The sequence below is a fragment of the Erinaceus europaeus genome, chromosome 8, assembly GCF_950295315.1.
Source record: "Erinaceus europaeus chromosome 8, mEriEur2.1, whole genome shotgun sequence".
Lineage (NCBI taxonomy): Eukaryota > Metazoa > Chordata > Mammalia > Eulipotyphla > Erinaceidae > Erinaceus > Erinaceus europaeus.
This window is the reverse complement of record NC_080169.1, coordinates 14,137,103-14,164,644: the sequence shown is the minus strand read 5'-3', so window position 1 is coordinate 14,164,644 and position 27,542 is coordinate 14,137,103. Positions and strand designations below refer to the sequence as shown.

At 51.1% G+C, this 27,542-nt stretch overlaps 1 protein-coding gene across 5 annotated transcripts in view; it reads right to left on the bottom strand.

Annotated features, from left to right (window-relative positions):
* Window positions 1-734: 734 nt before the first annotated feature.
* Window positions 735-27,542, bottom strand: part of TRAPPC9 (trafficking protein particle complex subunit 9) — a 633,394-nt gene continuing 606,586 nt past the window's right edge. For 2 of the 5 annotated variants that reach the window (XM_060195953.1, XM_060195955.1), the window contains 2 exons: window positions 2,897-3,117; window positions 736-2,340 (listed from right to left, as the gene is read on the bottom strand). In XM_060195953.1, coding sequence (XP_060051936.1) covers window positions 2,173-2,340; window positions 2,897-3,117 — 389 coding nt within the window. In that variant the 3' untranslated portion in view covers window positions 736-2,172. Of the gene's footprint in view, window positions 2,341-2,896; window positions 3,118-27,542 lie in introns of all 5 variants that reach the window. The other 3 variants (XM_060195957.1, XM_060195958.1, XM_060195954.1) reach the window with 2 other exon arrangements.

The window sequence follows — 27,542 nt, the reverse complement described above, 5'->3', positions numbered from 1 at the left end:
TGTCATTTCTTTTCTTTTTTTTAAATTTTTATTATCTTTATTTATTTGAGACAGAGAGAAATGGAGAGGAAGAGGGAGATAGAGAGGAAGAGACACAGTAGAGATGCCTGCATCCCTGCTTCACCACTCGTAAAGCTGTCCCCCTACAGGTGGGGACTGGGGGCTCAAACCTGGGTCCTTGCTCACTGTAACATGTGCGCCCAGCCAGGCAGGCCACCCTCCTCCTCATTATTCCTTTTTCATTCAATAAATAAATAAAATAAGACAAGGAGACTGCTCTGTGGTACTGCACATACATGAGCCCTATGTTCATTTTCAGCCTTCACAAGAGGAAGAGGAGGAGGGGAGAAAGAAAAGGAAGGAAGGAAGGAAGGAAGGAAGGAAGGAAGGAAGGAAGGAAGGATGGATGGATGGAAGGAAGGAAGGAAAGGGAGAAAGAGATGCAAGAAAACCAAGGCCCAGTGGAGTGAGATGACCAGTCCGCTGTCACAGAGCACAGAAAACTAGTTCATCACTAGAGTTCTAAGTCTTAGGCTCTTTGCACACACCAGGTTCTGCTCCCAGCACCTTCTCAGCTGAAGGTGGCTCCCAGCCAGCTCTGGCTGTGTACCCTCCACAGTCAGCCACCTTCAGCAGAGGACAGGACACACAATACAGAAGCAGGTAACTACGGCAGCCACAGGCTGGAGAGGGCTGGAACCCACCAGCCAGGGAGGTTGAGAAAGGCCCCAGTGAAGGTGAGGAGGAAAGAAGGTAGAAAGGCAAGAAGCCAGGCTGGCCCAGAGCAGAGTCTCTGGCAAAGAGAGCAGACGCGCTTTCTGGACAGGAAGTGGCTTGGTAGTGGAGAGGATCAGAGGGGCCCACGTACTGGAGACCTGTGGGCTTCAAGTTCTCCAAGAACCAATCGACACCCCTGCCAGTGTCCCGACTCTCTTTACCCATTTGCTCCCTAGTCCATGTTCCCTGGCCCTGCCCACCCCCACCTAGACCTAGTGGGCTTCTTTAGGGGTGTTTCACCTAGTCTTGGGGGTCCCAACTTGTCATGTGAAGGCTCCAGTTAGTGCTCTGATGAGAGGGTCATGGCTCAGGTGCAGCACGGGGACCTGGTAGTCACAGGGGCACACTACAGGGGAAAGCAACTGGGGACAGACAAATGCAGGTCCAGCCCCACCAGCCGCCAGGCATGTATGTATATCATGGGCGTTTCTCTTCATGCCTGTGAGCATCCATCTATCCATCTACCTAACCATCTATCAATCCATTCAAGGATTTATCCATCCATCCATCCATCCATCCATGGATCTACTCATCCATCCATCCACCCACCCATTTATCATTCATCTTTCATTCACTGATACATTTAACTAAACACCTATCTATCCATTCAGTCATCCATCCTTACTTCCTTCCACCCACTCAACTGATACATTCATCCACGCCCACCTCCACCCACATATCCATCCATCCATGCATTCATCCACTGATAAATTCATCTACCCACCCACCTATACTCTATCCATCTCTCTATCCATCCATCCACTGATACATTTATCTGCCCACTTACCCACCCAAACCTTTACCCATCCATCCCTACATGACAGAGGGTGTGGGTGATGTGCCGTAGGTGCCCCTGATCTCACCAGGATGACACTGCAGGGACCAAGCAGACCTGTGGAAGGAGGAACAGGGTGGGCTTTATTGCAGAACTTGTCACAGACACACAGACACACACAAGCCCTGTCACCCTCAGAAGAGTGGGAGAGCCCCAGGGCCCAGCCAACTGACACCATCCTGATGTGTGGCCACCATACCGTCAAGTGGTTCCCTCATGCAGGTGACCCAGAGTATCCAGGAGACTCCAGGAACAGAGAGTGGCATAAGGGCTGCTGGGGCCCTGGAAGTGCCCCTGGCTCACAGTCCTCTCTTTTCTCCCTATGGGCTGCTACCCCCAGGCACAGGCTCCAGTAGAGGAACTGGAGAGAGGGGTAGGTGGTGTAGGGAGGGGTGAGGCTGACATGTCTGGGGTCCCTGAGCACCCCAGAAAGAACACTCCAGAGTCAGACGACGAGGAGAATGATGATGGTGAGGAGGAGATGGGAGGGGAAGCCAGAGCTTGCCCACCATGGGGTTGGGAGCCAGGCCTGTGGCTGTTCACTGGGCAATGGTGTGGGCTCAGGCCTGTGCATCCAGGGCGCGCACGTGCACACTGGGCAAGCAGAACCAGGAGGGCGGCAGCTCCTTGCTTGAGCTGTTCTCGTGGAAGCGGATGTGGAGGAAGAAGTCACCCGTGTACAGGAAGAGCAAGGCTCCCAGGCAGGTGGACTGGCCTGCTGGCTGCACCTGGGGTGGGAGAACAGAGCCATCACAGATCAGCAGCATGGATCCCCCTAACCCACCTGGACCTCAGGGTAACAGGGGGGGAGGGCCCCTGGGCTTTGTACCCACACTCCCTCCCTCCCTGCCTCCGATGAATGAGCTGTTCCTCTCTGAGCCTCAGCTCCCATATCTAGAAGGGGCTAAGGAGCCCCCCCCCCCCACAGGCTGTTTGGGGATTCTGGTCATGTGGGGAGTGGCGGGGGTGAAGGATTGCTGTGTGCAGATGGAATGTGGGATGTGGGGGACACTGGGATTCTGTCAGGTACTCAGGGTGGGGTGGGGAGTGACCACGTGGGAGAGGCAATAACAGCAATGGCAGCAACCCAGCTGCTCTACTGCTCCCCACCCTCCCCTCCTTAAAGCCTCTCTGGGGTGTTTTGTCATCTGGTTTCACTCAGAGGACAGAGATGTGAACTTGCCAGGGTCTCACTGTGAGTCGCTGGACACGAGATAATACAGGAAGCCCCGGTTGTCTACCAGTCCCTAAGAGTGATGTCCCAAGCCCCAGAATGCCACGTACTGCATCCAGGTAGAAGGTGCTGGAGCCCACGAAGGAGATGGCGTGGTGCAGGTCATAGTTGTGCACGCCGTTTTGGTGGTCCTGGAAGGGGACCACAGTCAGGGCGAAGGGCCCCACACTGCGTGGGCTCCGGTTGGTCAGGCGCACTTCTAGGCTGACGGGGTCGCCCACCTGGCAGGCTGCTGCCTCACAGTCACATGGTTGTCCGTCCACCAACACATCTGCAAGGGACACAGGACACAAGACTGTCAGGTGCACTGCCCAGCAGCCTCCCTTCTTGCCCATTATTCCATTCAATGACCCACCCTCCCACCTACCCGTATAGCCACCTACTTACCAATCCATCCATCCAATCATCTATCTATCCATCCACCTACCCATCTATCAATCCATTCAAGGATCTACTCATCCATCCATCCATCCACCCACCCATTTATCATTTATCCTTCATTCACTGATACATTTATCTAAACACCTATCTATCCATTCAGTCATCCATCCTTACTTCCTTCCACCCACTCAACTGATACATTCATCCACTCACACCTCCACCTACATGTTCCATCCATCCATGCATTCATCCATTGATAATCTATCTACCCACCCACCTATACTCTATCCATCCATCTACTCATCCATCCACTGATACATTTATCTGATACATTATCCACCCAAATCTTTACCCATCCATCCATCCATCCATCCATCCATCCATCCATCCATCCATCCATCCATCCATCTATGCATCCAGCCATCCATCTAGCCAGCCACCATTCATTCACCCAGCAAGAGTGCCACCCATATGCCCCATCCTCATATCTGGGTTGGAGCTGAACTCCCAGCCATAACCCTGGGTGTCTGGGTGTCTGCTGTCCTGTGTGCTTTTTCTGTCTTGCACACACTAAGTGGGACAGCTCTTCCTAGCAGAAACCATCCTCCCCCTCCCCCAGGCCCCATGGTGGCAGGGTGAGACACTGAATGTCTTTTTCCCCCTGCCTTTTTATTAGTGATTTTGGATAGGGTGTTACAAAACTGTAAGATTTCAGGGGTGTACATACAGTTTCACAGCCTTACCTGTTAAAGGTAAGTCGTTATACTCTCCACCAAAGTTCTGTGCCCCCCCACCCTGATAACTACCATAGTTGTTTTTTTAAAAAATATTTATTTATTCTCTTTTGTTGCCCTTGTTGTTTTATTGTTGTCATTGGATAGGACAGACAGAAATGGGGAGAGGAGGGGAAGGCAGAGGGGGAGAGAAAGATAGACATCTGCAGACCTGCTTCACCACTTGTGAAGCGACTCCCCTGCAGGTGAGGAGCCGGGGGCTCAAACCAGAATCCTTATGCCGATCCTTGTGCTTCGCGCCACGTGCGCTTAACCCATTGTGCTACCGCCCAACTTCCCAGCTTTTTTCTAACTGTGTCATATTGAGGTCAAATTTATCTTTTAAAAATATTTTATTCACTTATTTGAGATCGACAAGGAGAAGCCAGGTGGTGGCACAGCTGGTTGAGCACACACCAAGTTCAAGCCCCTAGTCCCCACCTGCAGGGGCTGAACTTCATGAGTGGTGAGTCATGGCTGCAGGTGTCTCTCTGTCTCTCTCCCTCTCTATCTTCCCCTTTCCTTTCAATTTTTCTCTGTCTCTATCCAATAATAAAAAAAAGACAGACAAGGAGAAATTGAGAGGGAATGAGGGGGAGAGACACCTGCAGCCATGCTCGGCCCATTTGAGAAGCTTTTTCCCTGCATGTGGGGATCAGGGGCTTGAACCTGGGTCCTTGCACACTATAATGTGTGCACTTAACAAGGTGCACCACCACCCAGACCCCACTACCACAGTTCTCACAAAGTCTTCAGACCAGGCTTTAAGAGGGTTCCAGCTGGGACTCGGGCGGCAGCACAGCGGGTTAAGCGCAGGTGGCACAAAGCGCAAGGACCAGCAAAAGGATCCCAGTTCGAGCCCCCGGCTCCCCATCTGCAGGTGTTTATCTTTCTCTCCTTCTCTCTGTCTTCCCTTCCTCTCTCCATTTCTCTCTGTCCTATCCAACAATGACATCAACAACAACAATAATAACTACAACAGCAAAAAGAAGGGCAACAAAAGGAAATAAATAAATATCAAAAATAAATAAATAAATAAACTTTAAAAAAAGAGGGTTCTAGCTGTGCCTGGGGGCAGGTCATAGAGCCGTTGGCTCCTAGGGGCTAGATAGAGAAGAGGGAGACCTCAGTGCCCCCCCAGTCTACATGCAAGAGATATGAGGTACAGCAGGTCTTTTGTGACCAGGATTTACAGTTCCTTCATGGTCTTCATGAAGTGAGTGTGAGTGTTGGGACAGTCAGTGGGAAGCTTAGAGTGTTGATCTAGGGCATCAAGTGGGAAGGTCTCTGTGCCTGTTCATCAAAAGGACACCCTGGGGCTGACTCATGGGGGACACAGTGGGGACAGGAGTCTGAAGAGAGGCTTCCAGCCCCCTCGTGCCACTCAGGGGCCTACAGGACACAGTTCCGGAAGAAGCTGGAGGGGCCAAGAGAACCCTCTCTCTGAGGAGACAGGTACCTGGATCCAGAGAGTCTGGGGGCACACTGAGGGCTCAGAAGTGTGTGTAAGTGAGCACGTGTGCAGGATGTGTGTGAGGGAACATGTGTGCATGCGTGCCAGTGAGGGAGAGGGTATGTATGGGTATTTGTGAGTGTGGCTGTGTGAGCTTGACTGTGAGTATGTCTGAGTGTGAGAATGTGCTTCAGAAGTGTGCATGAGTGTGTGTGTATGTGATTAAACAGTCAAGCTTGAAAGCGTGAGTGATCTGTGAGAGTGTTGAGAGAGAGAAGGGGGGGAGGGAGGGAATGGGGGTTGGGTAGTAGTGCAGCTGGTTAAGCACACATAATATGAAGCACAAGGACCTGCTCAAGGATCCCAGTTCGAGCCCCCAGCTCCCCACCTGCAGGGAGGTCGCTTCACAAGCTGTGAAGCAGGTCTGCAAGTGTCTGTCTTTTTCTCCCTCTCTCTATCTCCCCTCCTCTTTCCATTTCCCTATCCTACCCTATATAATAAATAAATAAATAAATAAATAAATAAATATTTTTTTAAAAAAAGGAAAAAAGGACTGCCAGGAGCAGTGGATTCATAGAGAGAGACACAGACAGACTATGGAAACAAGAAACAGACCAATCCTGGGCTCTGGAGTTGGTGGGCAGACAATGTGGGCTGAGTGAAGTCTGCATATCAAGGACTCTCCCCCAAGTTGCTGGTCAAATCTACTTTCCCAGGAAACTCTTCCCAGAGCCAACCTCCCTGCCCCACACTCCATTTCCTTAAAGGCATACACTTTAACACAGCACACCACACACATTTAGGTGCGTTTATAGAAGTGGAGAGAATCTTCTAAAAAATCCTCGCCCACAACCACTGTTGGCATCATCATGACTCGGACTCTCTTCCTGTCTGCTCCCTTCTGCATTTCCTGATGTGGCGCTGCTACAGCTGACTTCAGTCCTGCTTCCTGCCCTCCTGGCCTGGAGAAGGAGAGCTTGCCCACATGCTGAACGTCCTGTGAGAAAGCTCTAGAAGACTGCGGAGGATTCCAGTAGAGGAGGGACTGTGATGCATTCACTTGGCCATCCACAGGTTGGGTCCATAGTCTCAGTGTATAATCACTTAGATGTAAACATTTTTATGTTGGTCTAAATTCCAGCTTGTCTCTAGATTAGAGTCTCAGGAATGGATTGACTGGATCACAAGTAAAAACATTTCTTTCTAGGTGTGTGTGGGGGTGGGGGTGGGGGGAGCAGGTGGTGGTGCACCTGGTTAAGTGCACACATTACAGTGCACAAGGACCCAGGTTCAGGCCCCTGGTCCCTACCTGCAGGGGGGAAAGCTTCATGAGTGGTGAGTAGGGCTGCAGGTGTCTCTCTGTCTCCTCTCCTCCCTATCTCTCCGTCCTCCCTCAATTTCTCTCTGTCTCTATCCAATAATAAGTAAATAAATAAAATATTTTTAAAAAACAGACAAAACCATCTTTCTTCTCCTTTTATAGGAGGAGGGTGTTAATGGCTTATAGGACAGCTGCTGACACATGGCTAAAATTTCTCATCTCACCATGATAGGTGTCTGCAAAGCATCTCACCCCCAGTCTAGGTCCTTTAGCCCACTATCATGCACCGGGATATAGAGCAGAGAGAAACGGGGGGTGGGGGGAAGACAGAGGAGAGAAAAAGAGAAATATCTGCAGCACCACTTCCCCACCCATGAAGATTTCCCCCTGCAGGTGGGGACTAGGGCCTTAAATGGGAGTCCTTGTGCACTGTGATGTGTGCTCTACTTGCTGTGTCCTGGTCTGGCCCCCAGAAGTAAAAACATTTCTAGGAGTGGCTGATATTAGGACAGACGGTCCTTGGGGGCCTGCCTCTTGCCAGGTCCCCATTTTCACTGTGTAGAAAGCCTACACCGTCTCCATTTCCCTGGAGCACAGCAAGGTAAATTCTGTCCTGCTCCTCCTGGGACAGGCTTCAGGATGACTAATGTAGGAGCCAGGAGGGGCTTCAAGGGAGCACTGCGAGCATGCAGGTCTTCTAACATTTACTATGTCCCCCCAGTGCTCCCTGCCAGTGCCTGAAGCCACTGGACTTAACATTGGGACTTGCATATGTCTGTGCCATCCAGTGGGGGAGAGAGAGAAGTGAAGGCAAGACCTCACTCAACCTCACCAGGACCACAGGGACAGATTCTCAGTTTCCTCATCTGGAAAGATGGCTCCCTGGCAAAGCTGTCAAGTCCTCTGTAATGAGGCAGCTTCTGCAGGAAGCTAGCTCTTGGCCCCCTACGCCGAATCTTCGGACACCCTGGGCAGCCCAGGCCGAGCCACAGTAGTCTGCATCTAACAAGCATATTCTGACCGGTTTGAGGGCTTAGTGAAGCTCCTGAGACGGGGCTCTTCCAGGCTGCTCTGATCTAATAGGGTTTCACCCCACACTTGGCCAAAACGAAACTTTGCTAATTCCTTGCCCCTCCCCCCACCCTTCAAACCCATCTTCCTCAGGCTGGGGAGACAGCATAGTGGTTATGGCACAGACTTTTCATGTCTGAGGCTTCAAGGCCCCAGGTTCAATCTCTGGCATCACCTTAAGCCAGAGTTGAACAGTGGTCAGATTAACAACAACAACAACAACAACAACAAAAATCTTCCTCCTGAGATAAATGTCCCAGGCAAAAGTGTCCTCAGGGGCCCAGTCTCCCTGAAAAGACCCATCTGGGTACCCATATCAGCTTTCCCCACCTACCCCACCTGAGGGTGGCTAGCCCAAGGGTCTCCCAAGGTTTATACTTCCTGTGTGACAACCCAGTCATGAGCCAGCAGGATTGTGTAAAAATGCTCTGGTTTGTATCGTCCTTGCCACCCCCAACTAGCCCACAGAATAAAAGGAATCCTGGGCCACATTACTGCCCTGACATGACCTTCAGGTTCCTGCAAGACCCCAACTCAGGTGCCCATCACAGAGGCTGGTGTCTTCTGACTTCCTGCACTCCATCATCATACTGCCAGCTCTCTGACTCTTGGCCAGTCAGCGCATTCAGCCCCAGGACCTTTGCATGGGCTGTTCTTGTCATCCAAACCTCTCTCTGCCCACCAGAGACAGTCTACCTTTCCCTGTCCCTGACCCCGCCACATGCTTCCCGTTTTCCCATCGCCTCAACGTCTTAGCTGATGTCTCCTTTATGCATGTTTGTGACTGGTACCTTTGTTCGCTTCTCCAGTAGTTCAGAAGAACTGACACTTGCCAGGAGCAATACCTGGACTGCCAGGCATGCTCATGTCTTATTTCACTGAATGAAGGGATGGGTGAATGAATGAAACACTGAATGAATGAGCCTGGGGGCTGGAGTGTTAGGTCTAATCCTGCTCCACTGCTGTTTATATAACGCTAGAGGATGTGCCCCTCACCCCCCCCTCCAAACAGAGGACTTTAGGATGAAGCCACCACTTCCCCACTGTGGGCTTTCGCTCTCGAGGAAGAGACAATTTATGCAGGAGGATCTCACACTGGATGAAATCTCTCTGTCCTCCAAGCATTAAATCAGGCCACGATCCATCCTTTCCCCCACGGCCCCCAGCCCTTGCTTCTCCTTCACTTTTAATACCAACCAGAGTCACCAGACTTCATTTTTGCCTGGCCTAGAAATGCCTCCTGAAGGCACCGGTCGGCCGGCACGTTTATGCTCCAGCACAGCTGAGTGTCTGCCAGCAGCAAGGCTATAAATAGAAGGCAAAGTGCCTGTGGGCTGCTCTGGTGAGGCTCGGGAGGACACAGCCACCTGGCCAGCTGCACTGGGTCCACAGTGACCACTGTGAGGCTGCTGGTGGGAGGGCTGGGAAGGAGAGGTGCATATTCCCTGGGCAGTATGGGGGTCTGGCTCAAGCATTTCCCTGTGGTTCCTGAATGCCTGTAGAACTGAAAGAGCTCTGTTTCCCCCAGCTTTCCGGGAGTGAGAGGAGACAGGGAGAGCTGCGTACCCCTGCCGAGGCTCAGTCTAACGCTGTTTCTACTGTGCACTGAGAGGCTGCTGGCCTTCCTAAATGCCACAGAGACACAAAGGCACGGCCCTGCCTCTGCCAGCCTCCCATGCATTTCATTCCCAGAGGTCCACGGGGCAGGTGGGCTCAGATGAAGGTGGAGGACCTGTGGAAGCTCCCTCTCCACTGGGTAGGCCAGGCAAACGACAACACTTCTCACTGTCCTTACTCTTGTCCTCGCTACAGCCTGAATGAATGAATGAGTGAATGAATGAATGGATGGCTAAAACAGTAAATGAGTGGGCTTGTGGGCTGGGGTGCTAGGTTTGAGTCCAGCTCCTGTTCTAAGGACTTGCTGGCTGTCCTTTAAGCCAGTTTTCCAAACAGCCCTCAAGAAGCACTGTCAACGCCCCCCCTCCCCAATTCCACTCTACAGAGGGCACATGGAGGCTCCAGGGCAAGGCCCCACAAGAGCTCTGCGCACCAGAATCTGTGCCGTTTGCTGCTGTTAAACACTTCCCTTGAGACAGAGTTGAACAAGCCATACAGCAAACTCAACAAAGTCTTCAGTTCCTGAATAGTTCCCGCCATCATCAGTGGGCTATTTGGACAGGCTTTCATCGCCTCAAAAAACTCCACCCCCTGTAGCATCACTCTCTGCAGCTAGAGCTCATGCTATTCTGCACATGAGTACAGTTCACATGACCAGAATCACCCAGGGCTGATGTCTGTCTTGACTTCTCTCAGGAGCATCACATCACCGGGCATCAGTGCTGTAGGGCGAGCCAAGACTTCATTCCTTGTAGTTGGAAAGTGGTTAAAGAACTGGACTTTCAAGCATCAAGTCCTGAGTTCAATCCCCAGTATCACATGTGCCAGAGTGATGCTATGGTGCTCTCTCCTTTCTTTTTTGTGTCAATAAATAAATAAGTCTAAAAAAATAAGAATTTCATTCCTCGTCAGGAGGGACTCACAGTTCACCCTGTGATACACCATAAGATGTGCACTCACTTATCTGCTGATGGACAGAGCTGGCTCCTAGGAGCACTTGTGGACAAGTCTGGTGCAAGCATAGGTGTTTGCTTCTCTGGCCACACACCTCAAGCAGAATGCCTAGGTCGCAGGGCAACTCTATGTTACCGTGCACAAGGATGTGGGGTTAAGTTCCTGGTCCCCAGCTGTAGAGAGGGAGCTTCACAAGCAATGAAGCAGGGTTGCAGGTCTCTCTGTCTGTCTGTCTCTCTCTCTCGTCACCAGGGTTATCACTGGGAGGCAATGATTGGACAAAGAGAAATTGAGAGAGAGGAAACTAGAGAGGGAGAGATACAGAGTGACACCTGCAGTACTTGCTTCACAGTTCATGAAGGTTCAGCCTTCCAGGTGGGGAGTAAGGGCTCAAATCCACATCCTTGCACATTTCTGCTTAACCAGGTATGCCACCACCCAGCCCCCCTCCTTCCCTTCTCAATTTCTGTCCTATCAAATAAAATAAGGGGGGAGGAAGAAGTAAAGAAGGGGGAAAATGGCTACCAGGAGCAGTGGATTCATTGTGTAGGCACAGTGCCCCAGCGATAACCCAGGTGGCAAAATATAAAAATGAATGTTGTGCTCAACTGGCTGATTTGACAAGCTGCTTGTCTCACCCCCAGAGCACATTTCCCCAGGCCAGACTCGCTCTTCCTCTGGAGCTAGGGGCCCTTGAAGCGTACCCTCACCCACAAACTATCCCCCTGCCTTTAACGACTATATGAAGAAACAGGAAATGCTGAGTTCAATTTCAGGTGCAAACACCTAATTTGGGAAGGAAAAAAATATCCGCAAAGACGTAAGAACAATGCAGCCAGAATGAATACGGTGAAGGCCCAGGCACTTAGTCCTGAGTCAGAGAACACAGATTTAAAATTTAAATTTCACAAGGCACACAAGTTTTTCTAGTTGTCATAAATCTTGGGTAGGCTGAGGTTTCAGACTCTAATTTGATTCAGGACAGGCTTGGCTGGGGGAATTAATCAAGGAGCTTTGTCACTTTTTAGATGAAAGAAAGAGGTTCAACTTGAAGGGAAAAAAGGGGGGGGGGAAGTCAGGAAGGCCTCCAGATGTGAGATAAGGGTGCCTGATCCAGGGTTCCAGTTTCACATTCTTTGAGAAAACTGGCCCAATGGCCTTCTTCTAGCTTTTGCCCTTCTTCCGTAGCCAGTCAACAGCGTCAGGTTGAGCCTGATGTAAAGTTTCGAGACCTCCTTTGAATCTGGAGAGGTGGCAGTCGTTGACTCTGTGGGTCATAGTCTGTCTGTAGCTGCAGGGGCAGTTCGGGTCGTCTCTGGCTCCCCAGCGATGGAACATAGCGGCACACCGGCCATGGCCTGTTCGATAGCGATTGAGGAGGGCCCAATCATAACGTGCTAGGTCAAAGCCGGGTTGACGCTTGCAGGGGTCTGAGAAGAGGTGAGGTGTTTGTTCTTTACCTCAGCTGACTGCCAACTCTGTTTCCAAGAGACTGGAACAGAGAAGTTCAGTGTAGGCGTAGGGGACCAGATTGGGTGACGAGACGTCAAGCGTTGAACAGGGTGGGCGAAGATATCCACGTATATTGGCAGGTCCGGTCGAGCGTAGACGTGGGAAATGAACTTAGATGATGCCGCATCCCGACGAATATCTGGCGGGGCGATGTTGCTGAGAACTGGCAGCCATGGAACCGGGGTGGAACGAATGGTTCCAGAAATTATCCTCATGGAGGAATATAATTTGGAATCGACCAAGTGGACATGTGGGCCACGGAACCATACTGGGGCACAGTATTCTGCAGTGGAATATCATAATGCCAGAGCTGATGATCGTAGTGTGGAAGTGCTCGCACCCCATGAGGAGCTGGCCAGTCTTGCAATGATGTTATTCCTCGCGCCCACCTTTGCTGCAGTTTTTATGAGATGTTTGTGAAATGACAGAGTGCGATCGAGAGTAACACCAAGATAGACTGGCTGGGCTTCATGCCGGATTCTCGTACCGCCAAGCTGCACATTAAGCTCACGCGAGGCCGAGGCATGGTGTAGATGGAAAACAGATGATACCATTTTTGCAGTGCTAGGGATTAGTCGCCATTTTTTACAGTAATCAGATATCAGAGACATGTCTTTCGTGAGTGTTTCCTCGAGGATGTCGAACTTGGATGCCTGAGTTGCACAGCAGATGTCATCGGCGTAGATGAACTTCCTTGAAGAAGTTTCTGGAAGGTCATTGATGTAAATATTAAATAGCGTAGAAGCCAGAACAGAGCCCTGGGGGAGGCCACTTGAGACAAGTCTCCATCTGCTAGACTTGTCACCCAGATGCACCTGGAATCTTCTGTTTTGGAGAAGAAACGATATACTGTTGGCCACCCATGGATGCAAGCATCTTGAGATCTTGACTAGGAGACCACGGTGCCAGACCGTGTCATAGGCTGCTGTGAGATCAACAAAGACAGCACCCGTCTTTAAATTCTTCTGGAATCCATTTTCAATGTAAGTTGAGAGGGCCAGGGCTTGTTCGCAGGTAGATCTTCCTGGGCGGAAACCAGCTTAGGCGGGTGATAGGAATTTCTCCATAAGATGAGAAATACGTGACAGTAGCAGCCTCTCAAGGAGTTTTTAACACACGGAGAGGAGAGAAATTGGTCTATAGCTGGCGGCCAGTGTTGGGTCTTTCTTTGGTTTCAAAACCGCTATTACCTTCGCATGACGCCAAACTTTGGGCATAGACTCAGATTCCAAGATGTGGGACAGGAATGAAGCGAGCCACTTCTTTGCCGCGGGACCCAGGTTAAGAATGAGTTCTGGGGTGATGTTATCATAGCCAGCAGCTGTTCCCGGTTTGACCCTCTTCAAAGTGTCTTCCAGTTCAGACAGTGTAAAGGGAGAGAGTTTTGGAGATGGACAAGATAACCGGAAGTGGGATGACCACTCGTGGGAAATTTCTCTTTTCCAGACTGGGTCGATCTTAGCACGTCCAACTTGAATTAGGTGACTGGCCACTGAGTTTGGAGATACGGGAGGATGGGAGACAGGAGGGGGTTGGCTACCGGCACCCAGTCTGTGAAGAAGCTTCCAGGCCTTCCTACTTGAGTGGGTGAAATTCAGACTTTCCGTGAGTTGTTGCCAGCGGGCTTGGCGTGCTGCATCCAGGGAGGCAATGAGATGGTCAGCCACATCTGGGTCGCCCGACTCATCATACTGCTTTAGTAGTTGCTCGCATTCAGCATCAAGACAAGGCGTATAGTTAGCACGTCTCCCACGAGGAATGGCTTGGGAAGCTGCTTTGAAGATGGCTTGGCGGAAGCGCCTGTAGGAATCTTCAGAGGGGATAGAGTTAATTGGAATTGCAGGAATAGATTTGTTGGTAAGATCACTGAACAGACGCCAGTTTGCTTTCCGAAAGTTCCATCTTAGTTTCTCCGAGCACAGAATCAGTGGGAGCTGGAGACCAATGTGGATGATAGCTGGGCGGTGATGACTGTGCGGGAAGATCTTGAGAATTTGGCCTTGGGAAGGAGATACAGATCATCTAGAGGAAGATCCTGCAATTTCCAAGAATTCAAGAAAAGGCAACTAACTTTCATGGCACTGTAGCCAGCTGCTGGGTACTCAACCAGTGGGAACAGTTTTCTTATTTATCAACGAAAACCAGTGACTTTTCCCTTTGACCAGTAGGACAAGAAACCCGGAGCCAAACTTCTCCAAGCTAGAGCACCTGAGCAGCTGGACTGTTGTCTTTCCACGCTCGTTTTCTTTTTCTTTTTAAATTTATTTATTTTCCTTTTTGTTGCCCTTGTTTTTTTATTGTTGTTGTAGTTATTATTGTTGTTATTGATGTTGTCGTTGTTGGATAGGACAGAGAGAAATGGAGAGAGGAGGGGGAGACACAGAGGGGGAGAGAAAGACAGACACCTGCAGACCTGCTTCACCGCCTGGGAAGCGACTCCCCTGCAGGAGGGGAGCCAAACTAGCATCCTTACTCTGGTTCTTGTGCTTTGCACCACGTGCACTTAACCTGCTGTACTACTGTCTGACTCCCCCACTCTCATTGTCTCTTTCTTTCTTTCTTTCTTTCTTTCTTTCTTTCTTTATTTCTTTCCTTCTTTCTTTTTTTGTGCCTCCAGGGTTATCGCTGGGGTCAGTGCCTACACTACAAATCCACTGCTCCTGGAGGCTATTTTTTCCTTTTTGTTGCCCTTGTTTATTTTTGTTGTTATTATTGTTGTTGTTATTGCTGTCATTGTTGTTGGAAAGGACAGAGAGAAATCAAGAGAGATGGGGAAGACAGAGGTGAAGAGAAAGACACCTGCAGACCTGCTTCACCACTCACAAAGCTTTCTCCCTACAGATGGGGAGCTGGGGGCTTGAACTGGGATCTTTATTCCAGTCCTTGCATTTTGTGCCATGTGTGCTTAGCCTGCTGCGTTACCACCCAGCACTCCCCCACCCTCATTTCCTTTCTCTTTCATGCACACACACTCACTCAGGTGCATATTCATTCCTTCAGACCTTGACCAACTATGCCAAATAAGGATTCCTGAGGCCAGGTGCTGGCACACCTGATTGAGCACACATGTTACAATGCACAAGGATCCAGGTTTGAGCCCCCAGTCCCCATCTGTAGGGGGAAAGTTTTGTGAGTGGTGAAGCAGTGCTGCAGGTGTCTCTGTGCTCTGTCTCTCTCCTTCTCTATCACCCACTTCCCTCTCAATTTCTGGCCTTCTCTATCCAATAAATAAATAAATAAATAAATATAATACAAAAAAAATGAGAGAAAAGAAGAAAGAAAGACAAAACTTCCTCCCAGCTTGCCAAGCCCAAAAAAGGATTCCCTCAGTCCAGGCATTTTAGCATTTATTTCACTATTTGATTACACTTGGAGGGCTTGAAGAAGTAAGGATCGCACTCAGGAGATGGTGGTGATGGCCTTGAGGGCCAGAGGCTTACTGTGAAGAGTCAGTGAGTAGCCTAGGAAGGTGTGTGTCAAACCACGCAGTCCCCTGCATTGCTCCTCTCATGCCCCCTCCCCCACTAACTTTCAAGCCTTAGCACCGCCTGGAAAGGGCTCAGGTAAGGAGACAAAGGAAGACCCAGTGTGGCAGGGGTCTCCCTTCCAGAACTAGAGTGAGCTCAGCTTTGGGTCTTCTGCTCCCGTGTCCCACTGAGGCCAGGGCTTCTCTCTCTAGAGCCAGCAAACGGCAAGCAAGTACACTGACTGTTGAGGCAACTAATTAGTTCATAAAGCAGATGCCTCTCCCCTGGCCTCAAGGGAGGGGGGCTGTGCTCCAGACCCACATGTGTAATTACCCTCCAGTTGAGAACCGCTCCCGAGGAGCTGTTTGGCTCTCCTGGGTAAATAATTTACTTTTACAACTTTTCATTAAAGATTAAAGGGAATTAAATTGAAATTAAGGCAAGCTGGAATTGGAGAGGGGGCAGTGTGGAGTTGTGTCACTGAGAAAGTCTGGAACCTCTCCAGCTGTCTACCTGTGAGACAGGTCACATGGGATGGGATGGTGGGGGGACGCATAGAGCAGCGGAGGGGGGTGGGGGCACACTCCCCGCAGGGCCACACTGCCTATGTCAGGGAACCACAGCCTTGGGTGGTCTGGGTAGGCACACACGGTCAGCACTGCACACCAGATCTGGAGGTCCAGTCTGTGGATGCCCTCCAGGACCACCAGGCCAGGGGTCTTTGACTATGAGGGCAGGAAGGCTGAGCTACGACATGAGAGGAGCACCTGGTCAGGACGCTTCAGAAGTTAGAGTTGTGCTCCCTTGCGTGAAGATGGGCAGGATGTGGGCACTCAGCTACCGTGTGGTTGTGGAGGGGGAGAGGTTTCTGACTGGAGAGGTGGGTTAGGTGTTCAAGACGAAAGCTCTTTCCTCCTGGCCACTCAGCAAACTGTGGCCTCACCTGCAGGGAGGAGCAGAACCAGTCCTGGTGGGTGGAGAGAAGGGGAAAAGCATATCTCCCCTGACCCGCCCACAATCCCTCCCTCCCACTTCTTCTTCTTCCTTAGCCAGTCAACAGCGTCAGGTTGAGCCTGATGTAAAGTTTCGAGACCTCCTTTGAATCTGGAGAGGTGGCAGTCATTGACTCTGTGGGTCATAGTCTGTCTGTAGCCGCAGGGGCAGTTCGGGTCGTCTCTGGCTCCCCAGCGATGGAACATAGCGGCGCACCGGCCATGGCCTGTTCGATAGCGATTGAGGAGGGCCCAATCATAACGTGCTAGGTCAAAGCCGGGTTGACGCTTGCAGGGGTCTGTGATGAGGTGTTTGCTCTTTACCTCAGCTGACTGCCAACTCTGTTTCCAAGAGTCTGGAACAGAGAAGTTCAGTGTAGGCGTAGGGGACCAGATTGGGTGACGAGACGTCAAGCGTTGGACAGGGTGGGCGAAGATATCCACGTATATTGGCAGGTCCGGTCGAGCGTAGACGTGGGAAATGAACTTAGATGATGCCGCATCCCGACGAATATCTGGCGGGGCGATGTTGCTAAGAACTGGCAGCCATGGAACCAGGGTGAAACGGATGGTTCCAGAAATTATCCTCATGGAGGAATATAATTTGGAATTGACCAAGTGGACATGGGGGCTACGGAACCATACTGGGGCACAGTATTCTGCAGTGGAATAGCATAATGCCAGAGAGGATGATCGTAGTGTGGAAGCGCTCGCGCCCCATGAGGAGCTGGCCAGTCTTGCAATGATGTTATTCCTCGCGCCCACCTTTGCTGCAGTTTTTAAGAGATGTTCGTGAAATGACAGAGTGCGATCGAGAGTAATGCCCACTAATACAGTCCATCTCCTTGACATAACTGGAGGAACTTAGAATGGGAGGGGGAGAGGGAGGAGCTACCAGAGGGTGGGGCTGCGTGGAGGGCGTGGTCAGTGGGGTCACTGGGAGCCCAGAGCCTGGAGTGTTATGGCAGGCAGGTGTCCTCCAGTGAGCTTCTGAAAGGTGCCTCTACCAAGAGACACGAAGCCAACAAAGTGGGTGCATTCAGCCCTAGGAATGTGGGGACTGGTGTGCCAGTTACAGGCCTGTACCACCACCTTTCAGAAGGGAGCTCAGGCCTACAGTGCAGAGCTGACCTAGCTGCCACCACACTGTGAATTTGCAGTGGCCCAGACTTAGGAACCTGGGTTCCCTAGCCTCCCCAAATGAGGGGTCAGGCAGTGCCACACCTGGTTAAGTTTACACATCACAGTGTGCAAGGACTGGGGATCCCCTGGCCCCCACCTGCAGGGGCAAAGCTTCTCAAGTGGTGAAGTAGGGCTGCAGGGGTCTCTCTGTCTCTCTCCCTCTCTCCCTCCACCCTCCTCATTTTCTATCTCTACCTAATACATAAATGAGAATAATAATTTTAAAAGGATGGCTTTCTACAAAGGGAACAAACACACCTTGGTTTACTGGGGACAACTCTATTGCGTCCTCCCCCCCTTTAACCTTCTCTTTTTGGACAAGCTCTTCAAATAACTGAAGATAACCAGGAAAAGAAAGAGAAAAAGAAAGAAAGAAAGGGAAAGAGAGAGAGAATATGCCTACTGTCTGGCAAAGACATCTTTCTGAGAATAGCAGGAAATTTAAAACGACTTGTCTGTCCCTGAGCAGCATCTCTGCCTCCTCAGTTTCCCATTTTCCATCATCTTGCAACCCTTTGTAAATAAGGCAGAGATTCCCCAACACCCAGGCAGGCCCCTCTACTGCTCTTGTGGCTTTGCATGGAGCCTTGTCCTCTCAGAGTAATGCCTCCCCACACCCGCAGAGGAAGTCACAGGCTGCCACTGATGTTACCAGAGGATCAGAGACCCAGGGCCCTCTTTTGCCAGGTGAGGAAGCTGAGATTTGGAGGGGGAGCAAAAGAAAGACCAGAGGGGCGTGAGGAGAGGCCTTATGGTTGGTTTCATTCCTCTGGACCTTTGCAGAAGCTGCTTATTGCATCTGCCTGGAAGCCTGCCCAGTCAGCTCAGCCTCGCCATTTCTGAAGCTTCCCTGAGACCATGGAATCTGAACTTGGTTCTCTGCCTTTACCTGTGGGGACTACCCCCAGGGCCAGCTGTCCTCCATCCCCAGTACCCAGCAAAGCCTGTATATTTGGGGCCAGGATGCTGACCATGGAAAGGCACAGGTGGCTATAGACGTCCTGACCTTGACCCTGAGACACAGTGCCTGTGACCCCTGTTGGCTCTCTCTATCTGACTTGAAAGGAGCAGGTATGATCCCAATAGCTCACACAGGACTTGCCTGCAAGCTAGGATGGATTCCATCCTCATACAACCCCAGAGACCAGGAGCTGTTTCTGTCCTAGTTCACTGACAACATAGTGGAGGTTCATAGGGGGTGAGGGGGGGTGTCACATGCTTAGACTACAAGACAGGAAAGGGCAGGGCCAGAGTTTGTATAGGAGTTTGTACCCTGGCAGCTGTTTTACCCTCAGCAGTGGACAGTCCCATGGGGGAGGGGGAGGGAAAGATGATGTACTGTGTTCAGATACTGTGTTCTGGTGCTTGGCATGCAGTACCCCGTCTAATCTTAGTCGGGTGCTGTCTTCAGGAGGATGGGAAGGAGTGGAACCAAAGAGCCTGTGCAAGGAGCTCTAAGGCTCCTGGTTGGTCATGTTGTGGGGCTGGGACCCTGCGACCCTGGGACAGTTGGGAGTGGGATTCAGCATAGGTGAGAGCCAGAGGCCCAGCAAATCACACGAAGACAGATGCAACTCCCAGAGCAGGGCTGCCTCTTGCAGGGGAGGAGGGAGCAATTTCCCAAACAAGGCCCAGACGGATGAGCTGCTGCTCCAAACCAAATCTGAGATGGGTTTCCGAAAGGCAGCCTCTGCTGGGAAATGCACACCACCACAGATACAGATGCGGGGTTCCGTGAGGAGGACATAGACTCTGGAGCCTCCAGAGCTCTGCCTTCAAAGCTCCAGTGAGATAGGCCATCCCCTCCTGCATATTTCCTCCCTTCAAGTCCCCCAGGCCTGAGAACCATGGAAGCATAAGCAGCACCTTCACCTTCCGACGGACGCCGGCATGTGCAATACTCAGAAACAGCCAGGGTGGCCATCTGTCAATCTTGTCTTCATCATGGAGTCAGGACAGACACTCAAACGCCTTTCCACCTCAGACTCTGGACATGCCAAGCCAGCAGCACTGGAGGGAGGTGAGGATACTGGGAGGGGAACAGAAGTGGAACTGAAGCCATATGGAGCTGGGGTGCTGTGGGTAGGGCCCTGGTACTAGTCCCACCAGCACAATGTGGCAGCCGAGTGCTCACTCCCCTGTGGACAAGGCGCTGGACAGTCACGCAGAGTCACTGGGAGAACTGCTTGCCTTAGAGGGAGTGGGGGTTTATCTGACCAGCCCACTGCTTGAGGTGCTGGGGAGGGGTCTCCTGACCTGGCCATCAGGAGATTTAATGAGGACCCAAGCTCCTGCTGGTGTCTTGATAGAAGTGGAGTGACGGTGGCTCCCCCATCCCACCTCCCCACCAGGGTCATCTGACCCCAGGCTCCCTTGGGTATCTCTGGCCTGCAAGCTGCCAGAGGTGGGGGTCTTTGTGACTTCTGCTGAGAAACGTGGGGGTCTCCAGCCCTCTGAATGGTTCTATCACCCCAGTTTATACAATAGATACCCAGGGTCACTGGCAGGCTCCTCCCCTCTCACTACAAGAGTCTAGAGCATTTAGGACCTAACATCACTCCAAGCATGCCAACTGCCGTGGCTCAAGTGTGGGTTCAAGCCCCCATCAGCCCTCACCAGCTGGGTGCCCTGGGAAGGTATCTCTGCGCGTACTCACAGGAGTCCAAGCCCTCACCCCGTTTGCTGTGCAGGGTGAAGCTTTCTGTATAGATTCAAGTGCCACTGTGCCCCTGCCCCCTTCACCTCAGCTCTTCAAGTCAGCACACAACACATACGACCCCCCTTCCCCTGACTTCTCACAGTTCTGCAACATGTCTCCTCTACACCTGCCCAACTCCTGAAGGCTGGGCTTCAGCACAGAGGCTGCCTCACAAGGCAAGCGCTAGTTAGGGGTCTGCTTAGGGCAAGTCTCCTCTGGAGGAAGGGCATTAGCAGTCCCTCCCCGTGCACCGTGCAGGTGGCCAGGGAGAGGGGTGAGAAGTGCCAAGATGTCTGCACCCCACACCAGCATCTCTCTTTCTATCTGACTGCCAAGGCCATAAAATGTGGGTGAATGCAGATGTGGGCACCTGGGGACAAAGGCTGAAGTGACCCACATGCAGGGTCCCTCAAGACATGGCGACTTCTCCTGTGGCTCTGACTCCTCAGAGGCTCTGTCATTCCTTCCTCCCCTGGGCTGAAACAGTCACCGTGTTTTCCAAGCTTCAAAGAATGGGGGGGCGGGGCATGGAAGCTTAATTTGTGGGGAGTGAGGGCCACATGAATAAAGGAATGTGGAGGGAGGTCTCTGGAGGGAAATGGGAAAGGCACTTTCTCAGAACAGCCCTAGGCACTTGGTGCCCATGCATAGGAGGGACTGGAGACCAGACAGAAGACACTACAACACAGTGACAATGGAAGGCCAGCCATGCCTGCTTTGGGGAGCTTGTGGACAGGTGCAGGGATGGGGAGGGGAGGAGCAGGACATGGAGTTCTTCCTGGTAAGGGGCACACTGGGAACAGGCCTTTGGGCTTTCGGCTCAAGAAATGCTTCAGAAGGATCGCTACTGGGCTGGCAAGATAGCTCACCTGGGCAGTGCGCTGCTTTGCAATGTGCAGCCCAGGTTTGAGCCTGGCCCCACCACATCAGAGGAAGGTCCAGTGTTGTGGCATCTTTTCCTCTCTCTCTCGCTCTCCCTATTTCTTATATAAAAAGTCATCCCAGCATGGTGAAGTCCTGAATTACTGGTAAATAAATAAAGCAGAAGGTGTAATGCTGACACACTGGCATAGCTGAGGTGAGAGTTAAGGTGGATTGGGGAAAATCCATGTAGTCTGTCTGTTGTGGTGGGTCTCCTCCACCCAATACCTTCCAGGATGGACTTCCTGTGAGAGGAGAAGCAACCCTTTTAGGGCTAATGCCACTGCTCCTTGCAGAAAAATGGGCTTTTTGAAAGCAGCACGGTGACTAGGTGGCGGTGCACCAGGTTGAGCACAAAACGTGTGCGTATACAAGGACTGGGGTTCGAGCCCCGCTCCCCACCTGCAGGGGGGATGCTTCATGAGTGGTAAAGCAGACCCGCAGGTATCTTTCTTTTTCCCTCTCTATTTCTCCCTCTTTTCAATTTCTCTCTGTCCTATCAAGTATAATTGGAAGGAAGAAAGGGAGGGAAGGAGGGAGAGAGGAAGGGGGAAAGGAAAGAAGGAGGAAGGGAGGGAGGAAGGAAAGGAGGAAATAATGTCCACTGGGAGTGGTGGATTTGTAGTGGCAAAAAGCCTGGTGGCAGAAAAGTGCAATGTGCAATGGCTGCCAGCATGGCGGCCTGCTGACTTAGCAGGGTGGTGAGCTCAGATCCCTGGGCAGCATCCGGAATAGGGCCTGCTTCCCAGCAGCCAGAGCTTACACTCTAACCTTTGCACCTTCCTCCTTCGCAGAGCGTTTCCTGACTGAGGGAAACAAATCTTCCACAGAGGACACAGGCAAATCCAGGCTTGGGTACAAAGATGTCCTTCCACAACAAGTCGAGAACATTGCCTTCTGGGCCAGGCAATCCAGGCAAACACTAGTCAGAGAGGGAGAGACTCAAATCCCTGCAGTCTCAGCCCTGGTAACACTACTGTGAACAGAGCAGCCCACGGAGAGATTTGCTGGGGGTTGGGGGGCGGGCATGGCTGCCTCAGAGCACCCAGAGGGAGAGTTTGAAGCTAGCAATATTAAGAGTCAACATGCAAATCAGAGTGCCTGAAAACAGTTTGTTCTCTTAAATAATTTAATCATCACCAGCGCTATCTTCCCTGCAGTGACAGTTTGCTTATGAAGTGGGTGACCAAGGCAGACCAGAATACCAGGGGCCAAAAGTCCCAGACTGCCCCTCAGCAATGATATCTACCTTTCTGTACATTCATCCATCCATCGTATCCTCGAAATTCCAAGGTCCAAAGAAAGGCCCAGGTAAGAGGAAGAGACGGTGGGTCTGGGAGACGGCTCATCTAGTCATTCACACTTTACTATGTGGTTGAGCCTGGGTTCAAGTCCCCCACCACAGGAACACCATGCAATGAGGAATTTCACAACTGGCCAACTAGTCAGACTGTGCTGTGGTGTTTTTTTTTTTTTTTTTCCCCCTCTGTCTCTCTCCTCTAAAAAGAAAACTAAAAGTCTTCTAGAAGCAGTGGGATCATGCAGGTACAAAACTTCAGTGAAAAACTCTGGCAGCTAAACAAAACAAATATAAAAGGGAAGGAGGCAGAGCCATTAGATAAAGGAAAATGTAGGAGGCTTTCCAATTCATCCATGAGGCACAACATGCCCTAAGCACCAACAGGAGAAAGGGCATGGCAGACACTCCGAGCTTTGAGTGATGCCCACAAGCTGGGCCCCCAGATGGGAAGGCTTGGTAGGTGAGCAGGGAGCTGAAAGTTAGATATGAAGGAACAGGTATGAGAGACACGTGCTCTCAGGGGCACAGTGGATTAACCACACAGAGTGCGAAGCTCAAGGGCCATACAAGGGCCCTTGTGGTTCGAGCCCTGGCTCCCCACCTGCGCGGGGGGGGGGGGGGGGAGGTCACTTCATAGGTGGTTTAAGCAGGTCTGCAGGTGTCTTTCTCTCCCTGTCTTCCCCGCCTCTCGATTTCTCTGTCTTATCCAACAATGACAGCAATGACAACAATAATAGTAACAACAATGATAAACAAAAACAACAAGGGCAACAAAAGGGAAAAAATACCCTCCAGGGGCAGTGGATTCATAGTGCAGGCACTGAAGCCTAGCTATAACCCTGGAGGCAAAAAACAGACAAAAAAACAAAATGAAAAACAAAAAGAAAGTATCTTGCTATCTCCCCAACCCTTAGATACAGTATTTAATTTTTTCTTTTGTTTACCTACAACTATTCTTCTGCAATGACTATGAATAGTTTTTTTTTTTAATTGTCCACAGACAACTCAAACAGAGAACTATTAGCTAACTTATATTTTATTGTAAATGTTTATCAGTGTACATTATAGTTAATGTTATGGACATTAAAATTTCTCTAAAATTTACTAAAATAAGTAAATAAAATTTACTAAAACAAATAAAATAAAATAATATAAAGCCTTATTAGATGTCTTACCCCCTAGCCCCTGGGGCCTCTGAATGTAGCTGTATGGGGACTCACTCACTCACTCACTCACTCACTCCACTCAAGTCATCCCAGAAGCAGGGATTCAGGTCTTCCATGTACTTCCACAAGTCTCTGTGGGTCCTTGAATTCAATTTGTCTGAAACATACTCCCTTCCATTATTCCCACCATCCAGTACTCTTGGGGAAAAACTTAGCCTCATCTCTAACATGTCTCCACTCCTAGTGCCTTACTGGTCACTGGGTTCTTCCTATAACTGGGGGAACCCAGTGAATATAATTATGTGCAGTTGAATTTCTGGGCACTGCTCCTCTGAACCTCAGAGCTCTGAACCCCTGCTAAAATTGGGAGCACAAGGACCAGAGTTTCACAGAGGCCCAAGGGCTGTCACTATGTGTTCTGAAGCAGGGCCCTGGGGGGCACACCTTCAATGAAAATGCCCAGAAGGGAAAATGAATCTATCTAGCCTTGCAGCCTCCAACTGAGTTGGGTGTGTCCTAGAATGTGGCTCCCACAGACCCTCTTTTGGCCGAGGGACGGGGGTAAGAGCAGCCTCTCCTGGCACATATCCTGGCGTGCTTGGGCAGCAAGATGACTAGGCCATGATGTCAGTGGCAGTGACAACCCTTTTGGTGAAAACAGAATTATGCTGCAGACTGGCTCAGGGGCAGGGCAGGGGCGCTGGCTGCCTACACATTGCTAATGGCTATTGATTTGCCCTGCCAATCTCCCAGGCCTATATATAGCTCACTTATAATATCACTCAGCTCCAAATGGAAAGTGATCATTTATCAAGCTAAATAGCCCGCATATGTGTGCGTGTGCGTGTGCCTGCACACAAGCTTGTCCCAGGTGCACACACAGGTGCGCTGGGAGGAGAGAGTTTGACAGGATGCCATTATGGAACATTGTGTACATGGCATCTCCTCTCCTCTCATGGGCACCCAGCAGGACAAAGGGTACAGAGAAAGACATGGAGGCTCTTGCATCAGTCCACTTTCCCCAGTGTCCATTCAGTTGGGAAGTAACTGAGCAGAATAGCAGAAGACTGGAGAGCTCCTTGAAGGGGAAAGGCTTGGTGCAGATACTCTTTACTTTAGAAGGAGTCAGTGGGCCTGCATCAGTCCCAGGGCCTTCTGTGTGGGGTGAAGGAAGGGCACCAGGTCTAAAAGTGTGCTAAAAGTGCTTGGGGTCTAAAAGTGTGATACAGAGATAGATAAGAGATAGGCAGAGATAGATGTTAAGACTTCACTCAGGGTCTAGAGTGTGAGGTTAGCCCCTGCTAGTGAGAGCTACAGGGAATGAGAGGTGGGCATCTTGAAAGATGAGTCAGCCCAGATCTTTTAATTTCTATAGATTTCTTCATTTATTTGAGAGTGAGAGAGAGACAGAGAGAGAGAGGGAGAGACAGAAAGAGGGAAAGGGAGAGGGAGAGAAAGAGGGAGGAGGAGAGGGAGAGAGGGAGAGAGAGAGAGAGAGAGAGAGAGGAAGAGAGAGAGGAGAGGGAGAGAGGGAGAGAGAGAGGAACATTGCTCAGATCTGATAGATGATGGTTCTGGGATCAAACCCAGCTCCCTGTGTGTGAGGGGTAGGGGCTGGTCATGTCCAAGCTCATGGGAGCATGTACAACTTCCACACTGTCTTCCCAGTCCAGGTCAGGGTCTAGAGTGGCCCATCTGACAAACTCAAGGTCCTTTTCCTCCAGCCATCTCCACACTGTCCCATCTCTGCCTGGGCTCCTGGGGTTACATGAGCTCCCCCTGCAGGCTGCACCAGGACTATCCCCCCACCATCCCTTCTGGAGTCAGCAGCCAGCTAGGGCCAGAGCTTCATAGCCTCGCAGGCGCCCCCAGCCCAGGACTGGGGCTATGCTACCTTTGGGTGACCAGACCATCTCTGATTGGGTACTGGCTCTTTCCACAGCAGGCAGAAAGACTGAGCCTGGACCAGACCAGGCCCTGCCCCGCACACCCAGGGAGCTGGCTTTGGCTCTTGTTCTCCTCATGTCACTGCCTTTGACAGGTTTTAGCTTGAGCTCAAGTAAAAGATAGATAGGATTTAGTGCTAATTGGGAACATTACAGTGAAAGTCGATGGCTATAAAGCTCCCAATGGTTGCCAGAGGCTCTGACTGCAGAGGGGTTTTTTTGTCTTGAGGCTAAACTCAGTCCTGGGCAGCAGGCCAGGCAGCAGACGGACATTCCTGGGAATCGGACACCTGAACAGGCAGACTTCCCCAAAGGGAAACTGAGGTAGGAAGGGTCCTCCCCAATGGACAGACTTCAAAGATGTACGGGACAGCAACCACTGCTCCCCCCAATACTGTCCCCAAGGCCACCACGCTCCTTGCTTAGTCACTACCAGGACTCCCCTGCCACTGTCACCGTCATTTCTTTGCTTCTCCAGCAGCTGTCATGCAAGCCATCTCTGCTGGAGTGTAGCAACCTCCCATCCTTTAATATGCTTATTTCTCCAGTCCCTCTTGATTTGAACTCTCTGCACATGCCAGCTACTCTTCTGAAAAGAGAATGGAAATTTCTAGAAAGAGAACAGAAAGGCAAAAGGAACTCTTGCTCTCCTGATGCTCCCGTTGCAGGGGGTAAGGGGAGGACACTCAGATGTGCCCGGTGCCATACTGAGCATGGCCAGTTCCAGGGATGGGAGGGTGGCATGGGCTTGCTGGTAAGGAGGGGCTGGCATCTGTGGAAACTAAGCAAGCATGCACCCGGGAACAACTTTAAGGTTGCATGGGATAGAAGAGGGAGAGAGGACCTGGTCAGTGGGAGACCCCATTCCCCACCGTGAGTACTCTGACATGGAAGTCATTCCAAGTGCCAGCAAAGTGGTGGCCCCTGCCCGGTCTTCCTGGCCCTACTCCTACTCACATCAGGACAGGCAATGTGTCCCCTCACCTGCCGTGGTTTCCAGGGTTGGACACAGCAGCCAGCAGGGTGGGAAGATGCAGGAACATTTACCAAAGGCTTGCAGACAGCAGTTCATCATCACTGATTACTGAAATTATTGTTTCCTGATTAGGCCTTGGAGGTTTGGGAAGGGGGGGGGCATGCTTGCAGATTGATGAGTGAGGGACAGAGCTGGGAAGTGACCTCAGCCCCTAAGCTCCTCCCAACTCCTATCTACGTGCACAGTCTGGGGAGTCCAGAGAGTAGCTAAGGACACACACCTATCTGGGTATTAACAACAGGTTTGTCCCCATGGCGAATCATTACCCCATAATCTCTACTTTAGAAGTGATTAAAAAGCAAGTTGAAGGGGGCTGGGCGGTAGTGCAGCGGGTTAAGCGCACATAACATAAAGCTCAAAGACCAGTGTGAGGATCCCGGTTCGAGCCCTACCTGCAGGGGAGTAGCTTCGCAAGTGGTGAAGCAGATCTGCAGGTGTCTTTCTCCCCCCCCCCCCGTCTTCCTCCTCTCTCGATTTCTCTCTGTCACAACAGTGACAGCAGTAACAGCAACTACAACGGTAAAGAACAAGGGCAACAAAAGGGAAAAAAATGGCTTCCCGGAGGGGAAAAAAAGCAAGTTGAAGGGGGCTGGGTGGCAGCGCACCTGGTAGAATGCCCATAAGCAAGGATTCAGAGCAATGCTGCATCTCTCTCTCTCTCTCTCTCTCTCTCTCTCTCTCCATCAAAAAATCAAGAAAAGGGAGGGGAGGAATAATGGCCAATGGGAACAGTGGAGCCATGTAGGCACTGAGCCCCAATGATAACTATGGTGGGGGGGAAGACCCTGCCCCATCCCACTGGGCCATGTCCTCTTGCCACGAAGCCCTGTCTATACAGGGTGAAACCCTACAGGAGGCCCTCATCCCCTTCCAGCCTGTCAGCCGCGGAGGTCTCCAGGAGCTAAT